Below are 11,113 nucleotides of genomic sequence, written 5' to 3'. Positions count from 1 at the left end.
TACCCGCATAATTTACTGGTGCCCATCAAGCACATAAAAAGGATTTCTATCTTGACAATCCTTAGTGAAGTGTTCACCCCCACAAATATCGCATAATACTTCTTGAATGCGCATAGCAGTGCCACTCATACTCAAATTCTTTATCTTGTTTTTTTCAAATCCTCAAGTTGTGCAGATATAACAGTAAGATTGTTTACCTGATGAATTCCCAAAGTTCCCATTTGATTGTTTCTCTCATACTGAGGGTGATAACTGGTAGCAACCATCTCCTCTAACAACTCATATATTTCTTTCGTCTTCTTTTTCAAGAGTGTTCCACGTGCAGTTGCATCTATCATAGTACGATTAGAAGTAATTAAACTATAGTAAAAGGTTTGTACCACAAGTCCAAGAGGCAGTTTGTGGGGCCCTTAGCTCCTAATCGTTATTACAATGCAATTTGATTAGGGTTAATTAATCACAACGAAAAACGAGTAAACATTTTTCTTTACAATGAGCCCAAAACGTTTTAATTGTAATTATAATGCTTAAAATAATATATAATATAGTCTCGTCTTGTCACGTCACAATATAAAACAAGCCCACACGTAATCCAAAAAAACTACATAAAAACAAACTCATATCCTCGGGACATGCCCCGGTATATATATATATATATATATATATATATATATATATGTATGTATATATTTATATATTTATATACTGGTAAAGACCACTAAACCTCAGCTCAAACTGTGATTTCCTCCAGAAGCACCCTTTCTGGTCTCCTGATATCCTGGAGTACCTGTCATTGTCCACATACAAAGACAACAACAGCCCCCTCTGGGGTGAGCAAAGCTCAGTCTGAAACAACCACAATATATACTACAAGTATCTAAACAATGATATATGATATGCAATGCATGTATGTCGTGGAGGTATCAGGTCAAATGCACATCCACTGAGCATATATCAGAATCAATAGAATTGCTATCAAATCAATGTTCGAGCTGGCACACTGGCCTCAAGGATACTCGTATGATAGCGTCGACAAAGCGCCATCAAATCTCAAATCTCAATCAATCATCGGAGCCATTAATAATTATGCTTTAAGGGCCATTTAATGCCAAACATAGCATCGTGTTCACAAACCCCAGAATCAAATCCAATCATAACAGGTATCCAAGGATCATAGCTCAACGTGTTTGTCATGTATGCCACATCTACTCAACAATTAAGGCATATAGACATATATTCTCAATCAAATCAATCAAACATATATCATATGATACAGATACATGTCGTATGTTACTCGGTCGCAACATACTTCAATTTTTCGTTTCCAGTCGATGTAGCCTGAAGATATCAGTATAAAAATTTATCTACATCAATAACATATTCATTGCAATCAATAACATCATTCAAAATCAACAATATAAGTTTCAAATATCTTTTGAAACTTTGAAAATTCATATCAAATCGAAATCAAAACATAATTCAATTTCGACTTCAAAACTTAGTTTTTGTCGGTTATTCTATTACATATATAAATCTCGACTTCAAATACGTGATATTCCAACATTTCAATAATGAAAGCTGTTGAAATCAAAAGAATCTTACCTCAAAAGAAAGCTCTCGACGCGAAGATTCCGAATATATAATTTGTGTCTCATTTGGATAACGTTTCAAGGTGATTTCGTACGGTAGAAATCGATTCTCTCCGTTTGCTTCTCAAAGCTTTCAAAGGAAATGAAGAAATTGAAGAAGAAAATTTGTTCTTATCACCTCACCGTTTCCGCGCTCGGGAGGTAACATCTCGCGCTCGGGCGCGAGGTGTTCTGTCTTCGAATGCATATTGTGCCGCGCTCGGGCGCGGGATGTTCTGTCCAACATCCTCAGTTCAAAATTAACAAAAATGGTGAACATGAAATTTGTAATACTATGTATTAGCTTTTCAACGAAATTAGTTTCATTTCATTTGGACTAATACTTAGATGATTATGCTGAAAACCATAACATGTGTAATTTTTCTACCGCGGTCCAGCACACCATTCAATTACAAATCAATTTATATTCAAATATTTTATTATACACGTCATCACATAACAATTTCAGGAATTATCGATAATCACAATATGATTTACGATAATATGATATCAGGCCCTTACACAGTTCGTGATGTGGACATCTCCGCAATAGATCCTTGTAGCGCTCCCATGCCTCATACATCAAATTTATCTCAGCTCTCAAATTTATCTCCGCAATAGATCCTTGTAGCGCTCCCATGCTCTCAAAATTTCATTGATCTCAGCTCTCAAATTTATTTTCTTTGATAAAGAAAATTACTTAGTATGAAATGCCTTGGTCATATCCAGCCAAGTTGCGATGGAACCTACAAGCAAATAAGTCTACAAAGTTTTATCTCTGTCTTTTTAAAATAATGAAAATAAACATTAACGAATAGCATCATCAGAAACTCAATTGTGTTTAACAGTGTCGCAAATGTCAAGGAAATTTGCGATATGAATGTTGGGATCATCAAGTGTGGTTTCCCCAATCTCGACTGTGTTCTGAATCATCTGAATTATTGTTGGCTTGATTTCAAATTGATTTACGTTCACAACTGATCGCACTATGTTCGGACATGTCCCATCAAGAGAGGGTTGTTCATACTCCAGCATGGGTATGCGTCATGACACCTCGTGATGCTGTTATTCGTCTTGTCTAGGTCCTTCCATCATGTATGCTTTTTTGTCTTCGTCTACAAAAGATTGTCTCGATCTCAGGATCAAACTGCTAAAATTCAAAGTTATTTTATCTTGACATGCAGCGAGAGAGGTATTAAAAATAAAAGAGAGGATATTAGATCAATGAAAATAAGTAATACCAAGAAAAATAAATGAAAAAATAATCGTGAATTAACAATCCCCGGCAACGGCACCAAAAATTTGATCGATCTTTTTTTCACTGAAATCCCCAATAAAATTAACCTTCTATGACCGAATAAATCGCAAGTACAAGAGTCAAGTTATAGTATAATGTATTAAGTACAGATATCGTCCCACAGAGACTATATCAAACAATTATTATTTTCAGAAATTAATCTTTGATAAAGTATAAACGATATTTTGAAATGTTACAATTCTAAAATGCATTCAAAGTAAAATTAAAATTCAAAGAATAAATCAACTAAGCAATTTGAATTCAGATTAAAATCAAGTGGGAAGTAATTTGTTGAGAATTTTAGTTCATCTAACCCTCGTTTATTTCAACTAATTAATCTCAACAATTACTCATACTTTTGACAAGATTCTCTAAATTATTAACATAATATCTCAAACTATGTTAAATTAATTCAACACAATTATTTATCAAAGGTGATTGAATGAACGATTTATGGAATCCCTTAGCTTTTGAACTATTGGGTTATCATTATCAACGTGCATTCAATTTTATATGTCTAAACAAACTGTAAATTCACGGATTATGCTACTGTTCTTATTGCAAACTAATTTTCTCAATTTCATTAAAAATATAGAATATTAAAGAAGTTACCTAGGCTTCAATAATTTAAAGAAAACAATAACACAATAAAGCAGTAAACCAAAAGTCAAAATTAAATTAACTAAAACAACGTATTGGGGTAGGTTCCCCTTAATTCCAACAAATAAGAAAATTTAGCTATTAAACGACGTCATCAAATTATCAAAACAGTGTTTTTAAACTAGAGATACTAAAAGAAATGAAGAAGAAATAAAATGTTGCGTGAAAATCTCAAGTTTTTTGTTTGCCTCCTCGACTCCGAGCACTTATATATCTATTTATTTTGATTGTGACTGCTGAAAAGTGATAATCTCATCCAATATTTTGTGTATCATGACTGCTTGCTTCTAATTGTGTCCAATAACCCACCAGATAAGAAAAGAAATCGCGTCCCAAAAAATTTCCATAATTCGTCGTGTTGGGACGGTAAAAAGCGACTGTCCTAGAATGTCATTAATTGTCTATGTTCTTGCAGATTCCTCGGGCCTACTGGGGCAGTAAAAAGTGACCTCCTAGCGAGATCTTCTGTCCGCGCACACCATTTTCTTCTTTCTCGCACCGAGCGGTAAAAATTAATTGCCACGACGTGACCTGCACTGTTCAACTTCCTTAAATCTCCTAAATTTCCATCTTTTCCTGCAAATTATTAAATCAAGGTGAGCCGTGATCATATGCAATATGTAAAAACAAATATAAATGAAATATGAACTTGATATACGAATTCATGTCAAAATAGACTAAAATCAACACAATACAACATATAAATACGACTCATATCAGTCAATCTCACGTTGGAGTAGTAATAGGATAAATAAAAATGACTACCAAAAATGGGAGACAATAAATAAAACTCTAAGCTATGACTATTGTGCACACTTTGGTGTCAATGTGTCAGATTTGTTATGTGGTAGAATCAATTTCACCCATAATTCAACCAAACAAAATTAGAATTATTATTCTTTAAAAAATATATAAAGTTTGATTCTATTTTGACATCAACGACCTTCTTTTATCACTTAATTCAATTTGCGTCGTTCCTATCCACGAAAATCAGTCAAGATAGTGTTCGAGTAATAAATTATCGCTCGGATACTGACAACTTTCGGGCCATGGATTTAGATTTAATAAAAAAAAAGAGAAGCCGAGCAATTATCCGATTCAATACTTGTCGTAAAAGAATGACCCGAGCTTATAATTCGAGCATTTTGAGTTGAGAGATTTGGTTATGAAGAAGACTCGGTGACTAGAATATAGCGAGAAGTTTGGATCTCTTCTGAAATACATTGGAGGTGACTATTTTAAAAATATCTCAGTTGTCGAATGGGTCGGGTCGGGTCGGGAATAAAGGCCTTTATTTATTTAGCCCAATAAGCCCGTGCCCTCAACTTCAATTCTCTCTCCACGTGACTGCGATTCTATCCATTCTTCTTCATTCCCATGTGTGAATCTCTCTGTCTGGATTCTTCCATCAAATGAATCTCTTTGTAGCTTCAATTATTCGCTGCTGCTTATGGACGATAACCATCGAAGCACCTCCAAGGTACTCAATTTTGATGCTATCGGTGAATGTTTTTTGGCAATCTTGATTTGTTTTTCATGAATTCCGATTGTTTTGTTTGACCGAAAATGAGTTTCTTTAGGGTTTTAATCCTTTTCACTGTTAGTTTTGAGCTCCGGTAGTAGTTCTCTTCGGCTGCTCTTTTTTTGCTAGTAATATTTGCATATTTTCTCTTTCTTTCATTTTTTCTTTTGCGTGACTTAAAATTTGCTTATCATCTTATTTCTGATATTCTTGGGAGTATTTTACGCATAATACAGTGATAACAAAAGCTGAAATTGAAGCATATATGTAACTTGGAATTTTTGGCACTATTGTTTAGTCACAATTTTCTCAGAACATATTTGCATTGACGTATCACACGGGTGCTAAGGAAATTGAATGGATGTGTATATATCAAGGTACAAGGGTTAAAACCAGATGCATTAAAAGCGCAACTTGCTACTTATGGGCAAACAGATTATCTTATAAGCTTAGCTCAGAATTCAAATTGAAACGGAATAGACAGAGCAGAACTGTGGAATTCAGAAAATTTGGAACTGTTTACCTGAAATGGAAACATACTTAATATTTAGAGGCTTGATTCCCAGGGTAACGACTTACTACTTCTACAGTACCCATATCATCCGATACCAAACATTAACTAACCGTTTCTCCGTTGCCTTTATAGTGTCCGAAATGAGGGGAAGATTGAAAGGTTTCACCATTGAATTCTAAAGTCAATTCAGAAATAAAATTGAGCAAGCTAAATTAGGCTGTTGATTTATTCTTTAATTCAATTTCAATCCTTTCCATGGTAGGTAAATTCGAATTACTAACTGCTTATCATTAATCTTCTTGTGTAACTTGACCAAGTGGCTAAGAGGATGTTGTTTTGATTTCTTGTTGTTTTAGGATTACTACAAGGTCTTAGAAGTAGACTACGATGCTACTGATGAGAAAATCAAATTGAATTATCGGAAGCTAGCATTGGTTGGTATTTTATCTTCTCTGAACCATCATGCGAAGGGTCCTGACTCCTGATGGATATTTTATGGGAACTTTCTTGAACTTTTTTATTGTTCTACAGAAATGGCATCCTGATAAACACAAGGGAGACTGTGCTGTTACTGAAAATTTTCAAGAGATCAACGAAGCCTATACCGGTGATTTGTTTATGCTAGCATATGAATTATTTGGTCTTACCTGTGCAAGCCGCAATTTTAATCGATTGCAAAATATATTTCCCTTTGACAAAATTATTGTGAACCTTATATCAAAATCAATTTATTAAGTATGACCTTAGTTCAACCAGGGTAAATGCAGCTTTGTGGCCTTCTTCTTTTAAGTTCTTTTTTTCAAAAAACATATTGTAGAAAACCGCTGGTTTTGCCATTTTATTTTCGGCGGATACAAAACACCGAACGGATTGGCAGAATATGCTTCGACTCTACCAACATTTTTTTTCTGTTTTTCTTTTGAACCATTTTATTTCTTTTTTGTTTTTAACTTTTGGTGGGCTGGTTGCCTGGTTCAGTGGAACTTGCTGACCCAACTTGGCCATTGGTATATTTTGGCTGGGTTTTATTATTTTAAAACATTTTTTAAATTTTTTTGCAGCAATAATTGATCAACTTGGGCAACTTGCCTAAGTTGCAAAAATATTGGTTTTAAAAATTCAATTTCTCTTTTTTTAAATATCCGAAGTTTTCATCTATAAATACCACATATCTCAAACTCAAAGCTCTCACCTGTGTAGGGGAAAGTATTTCAGGTAGAGGTGTTTGAGGATGAGGTATTTTAGATTATGTATGGTACTTAGGGAAGTGAAATTGAATGGGAAAGTAGTGATGGAGAAATTTGAATGGAAATTGAGAAAGAAATTGTAATATAGAGAGGGACGGAAACAAATTATTAAAAAAATTAATATATATAAACATGCCAGTATTCGGTGATCCGGTTGATGGATTCTGGCCAATTTGGGTCGGAACTGGCTAACCAAAATTTTAAAAAATAGATTAAAATGTTGATTCCTCCACTAGGTCGGATGAGTCCAAACATATTCCACTGACCGGAAATTGTGGAACCGCTGGTTTTGCCATATCGGCAGTCTTTTACAGTGCTTAAAAAAATACCTCTTCTATACTTCCTTTATAGGAAACTCGGTAAGTGCTAAGTTGTGTTATGATCTCAAGTTCAAAATCATATAAAACAAAGATAATTTATAGGGCAGGAAGTAAGAATCGACTTTTAGCATCATTTATTTTTAATGAAGACAAGGACTGTCAAGTTTTTTTTATTGTAATATGGGCACCGTTACCTGATTCTTTCTTTATTTAGACAAAAGGTATAGTCGGGGTTACCTTCCAAGTGCTTCTTTTATGGTTAGGATCTTAAAACGGCATGATTAATCATCGAAATCCCAAAAATAGCTGCTGGAAAATTTGTTATTAGGCAATTCAAATCTATGGACTTTTGACATGCCACGCATTGCAAGAACAAATTAATTGTCATCATAGGACTGTTAGTCTGTTACCAAACCTATTTTCCTTTGATTATGATTATGTCGTGGGTAATATTTTTCTGCACATTTCCTTGCAGTGTTAATTGATCCTGATAAACGACTAGAGTACGATCTGAATGGAAAGTATGAGATTGAAAAATATACTTTACAGGTTAGTGTTGGTCATGTGGTTGTTTTGTTTGTCCTGAATATTTTGGCTTCTTTTCAGAGCTTCTTGTTTCAATCCCTGGAAACTCAACTTTTTGGATAGACTGTACTTTGATACTTGTTTGTTGATAATTTGGATTTTACCTTTGATACAGGAGTATTTGTCGAGATTTAAAGGGATGATACTTACCAGTAATGGGCTTGGCATTAGTCACACATCAATTTGGTATGATTGCTACAGTATATGTTGTGATAGATTTTTTATTACCTTTTCAAATAGAGTGCCTACATCATTGCCATATGTTCATGTGTGCAAATGTTGTGGGGCATTGGTGCGTGTCACATCGTATTAATACTAGGTCTCTGGTGATAGTATGAAGTTTGTGGTGATAAAAGGATTGCTTTTTATAGTAATGTGGTAAATGCAAATGAAAATGAGTGGAGAAGAAGCTGTGTTCTAACTTTTATCCATTGAGTTGGAAATCGCAGCGTTGGATGTAGATAAGCAATGATAGACAGGGTAATGGCGTTTAATATTTGGTGGTTCTTATCAGGGGAAGCTATCAAGCTGAAACAAAGGATGAAGTTTAGGTGAACTCAGGGACTTATGTTAAGCTATAGATTTCATATGCCTGCTGTTTAATGATGTAACAACAGATTACATCAGTCCACAAAAAGTCAATTCCAGTCGTGCAGTTTGCTAGCGAGTCCTTGTTCTGTTTCCCCATGTTATGTGCAACAAATATTAATTAATATGAAAGTCGAAAAATTGTAGGACTGGTATCACTGGTAACCCGATTTGACTCATTATTATTCTTGGTAATGTACAGTTTTTGATATAATCCTATACTTCAGAATTTTGTAGATGAATTCGTCACGTTCATCTTCGGTATCATGTGGTGTTTCGTAGTGTATTTTATTGGCATTGCCTCTGCAGGTCACAACCACTGATGGAGCTCAATGATTCAAAGAAAAATAAGGTACGGAGTCGTGTCCTTTAATTTCTCGACCTGCCTCCACCTCTCGTATCATTTTCCCAGATCAACACTTAGTTCAGTCGGACAATGTACCATATAATTTCTTGCAAGATGTAACATAGAACATAGTGGAAGACATTTGTTGTAGTTCAAAGTGATCTTCTGCTCTGTAATCTTATAATCTATTGTATGCTGTTGTTGATAACCAATTGCATTTCTTTTCGTTTACATATCCTATAAAATCGAAATCATGGAGAACGCAATCAAACATATTCTTGAACAGATTCCATGGGCATCACCCTCGAAAACTAAAATTATATGGGCTCGAGATTTTCAGCAAACAAATTAACCCGAGTTTGAAAGAAATGTTATCGTGGACAAAAATTAAAATCTGGAAGAGGGATTATATTTAATCCGTAATTTCAATCACACGTGAACATAATGTTGCTCAAATTTCTTGTTTCATTCAGAAAGAAAGAGACGAATTTGATCCAAGAAAGTAAGCGTTTGCGGCCTATCTTTACGCCTGACGTATCCCCTCGCCACTTTCTCCGTGTAACAGCTATATCCCTCCTCCCCATTCTTCTTCCACATCTCCTCCGCGTAGCTCCGGTGTGCGTAGTACGCCTGCGCCGGCGTAGGATCCGGCGACCTCTTCTTCTCCTCCTCATCGTCGCCGCGCACCAGCTCGATTGCCAGCCTCTCGTAGTGCCCTCTCTGCAGGCCCTCTAACTCGTCCATCTTCTCCAGCGCCCGCTGCGACACGGCGTAGAGCTCGCCGGAGACTCGTTGACCGCGGCCGGGAAGGTTGAGGAGGAACGGCACGCGGTAGGGCCCGCATACAAGGGGTAGGCTGTCGCGGGTGCGGTAGGATCCCACGTAGGAAGCATCGCCCGTGGCCATCATATCCTGCAACAGCGGGTGATTCGAGAATCCCCGCTTGAGGGTGCCGTAGGTGAATATCAGCGCCGCCGTCTCCTCCTCCGCCACCATTTTTTTTTTTTTTTTTTTTTTTTTCAACTGAGTATGTATGTTAGGTGTATGTCCATTACCAGGACTCGGTTTTCTAATGGAAGGTTGATTTTCGCTTTTTGGCCTCTCATAGGAGAAGAGGGGGTTTGGTTTATTATATATAATAATTAAATATATGGACCATAGAATTTATATAATAATATAATACATTTAAAATAAATGAACCATAGAAAAATAACAATGTGAAAAAATACCTTTAAACCACAAATAAATACTAAAATTTTGATTTTTTTTTTAAAAAAAAGAAGTAAATTGATTAGGTAAAACAATGATCCAAAAGTCAAATTTCAAAAGGATCCAAAATAAAAATCCAAGAATACAAACACTTTACGCAACCCTTTTAAGATCAAGTCATGCCTGATATGACACCATAAACAAAGCCATGGATTCACTTGTATTAACATGTGAGGAAAAAAAAACTCTCATTTCCTTGAGACTATGGAAGTATGTAATTTATAGTCGTTATTTTTCAATGTATATTATTCGGGTTTGTTTTATGATTGACATTGGTATATGCATTTAGTGTGTTGGAATACTAGTAGGTTACGTTTACTTAGCTCGAGCGTAATATTCATTATTAGATATAAAGATGTGAAGGGTATATATATTTTGACATTCCATCTAAAATTTTAGGCATGTTATCTATATCATCTTTTATACTATTTTATATCGTACTAAAAATAATATTTTTTAAAACAAAATAAGCTCTCATTCCACAATAAATTACATCGTTGTTATTTCTTTAAAAAAACACACAGATTATACGCACAATAATTTTACGAATTATAAAAACTAAATACAATTTTTTTTCGTAATATAATATTAATTTAATTTAACAGTAATTATTCATAAAAACCAACTGTATAAGCATGCAATGTGTTCATTATTAACACGTAATAAATGTATACATTATTTTAACTAATATATGTCAAAAGTTTAGTGGTTCTTATAAAATTTAAAAATATTAGTTTTTTATAATAATTTTCATGTGATATGTGAATGATAGTTTTGGAAATTCAAAAATATAGATAAAATTAAAAATATTTTTGGGGATAAATATTAGTTATAGATGTGATAGAAACTATTCGGGGGTGATCATTTATCTATAATAATTCGGTTCTTGAAATATTAAACATTGATAAATTAAATCGAGTTTGGTTTTCAAACCAAACGAAATACATTCAAAATAATACTTCGTAGAAACTGAATAAATATTTTGGTAAAATATTAAAAAGATATACAAGTTGAATGTGTAAAAACTTTTTTAGTTGAAGTATTTTATCAAACATTTGGTATGCAATATTTTGGTATTTGAAATACATATAATATGCTTCAACAATGCATCTTAAAAATAGTAGCAATAATAAATAA

At 34.3% G+C, this 11,113-nt stretch overlaps 2 protein-coding genes across 3 annotated transcripts; one reads left to right on the top strand and one right to left on the bottom strand.

Moving 5' to 3' along the window:
- The first annotated feature begins 4,854 nt into the window (after window positions 1–4,854).
- Window positions 4,855–8,938, top strand: LOC142532760 (uncharacterized). 2 transcript variants are annotated; one of them, XM_075639186.1, is made up of 6 exons: window positions 4,855–5,065; window positions 5,978–6,055; window positions 6,153–6,228; window positions 7,664–7,737; window positions 7,889–7,959; window positions 8,671–8,938. In XM_075639186.1, exons 1-6 carry the CDS (start codon window positions 5,036–5,038, stop codon window positions 8,732–8,734), a joined length of 393 nt encoding a protein of 130 aa, XP_075495301.1. In that variant the 5' UTR covers window positions 4,855–5,035; the 3' UTR covers window positions 8,735–8,938. The 2 variants fall into 2 exon arrangements, with proteins under 2 accessions (XP_075495301.1, XP_075495304.1); XM_075639189.1 differs by having other exon boundaries at window positions 8,288–8,713.
- A 156-nt stretch (window positions 8,939–9,094) lies between these two features.
- Window positions 9,095–9,826, bottom strand: LOC142532759 (putative gamma-glutamylcyclotransferase At3g02910). The gene has a single exon (XM_075639185.1). It carries the CDS (start codon window positions 9,701–9,703, stop codon window positions 9,173–9,175), a length of 531 nt encoding a protein of 176 aa, XP_075495300.1. The 5' UTR covers window positions 9,704–9,826; the 3' UTR covers window positions 9,095–9,172.
- Between the last annotated feature and the right edge of the window lie 1,287 nt (window positions 9,827–11,113).

Source organism: Primulina tabacum, chromosome 18 (genome assembly GCF_025594145.1).
Source record: "Primulina tabacum isolate GXHZ01 chromosome 18, ASM2559414v2, whole genome shotgun sequence".
In the NCBI taxonomy this organism is placed as follows: domain Eukaryota; kingdom Viridiplantae; phylum Streptophyta; class Magnoliopsida; order Lamiales; family Gesneriaceae; genus Primulina; species Primulina tabacum.
Note: the sequence above shows the minus strand (reverse complement) of the source record. Positions and strands in the feature narration are given on the sequence as shown.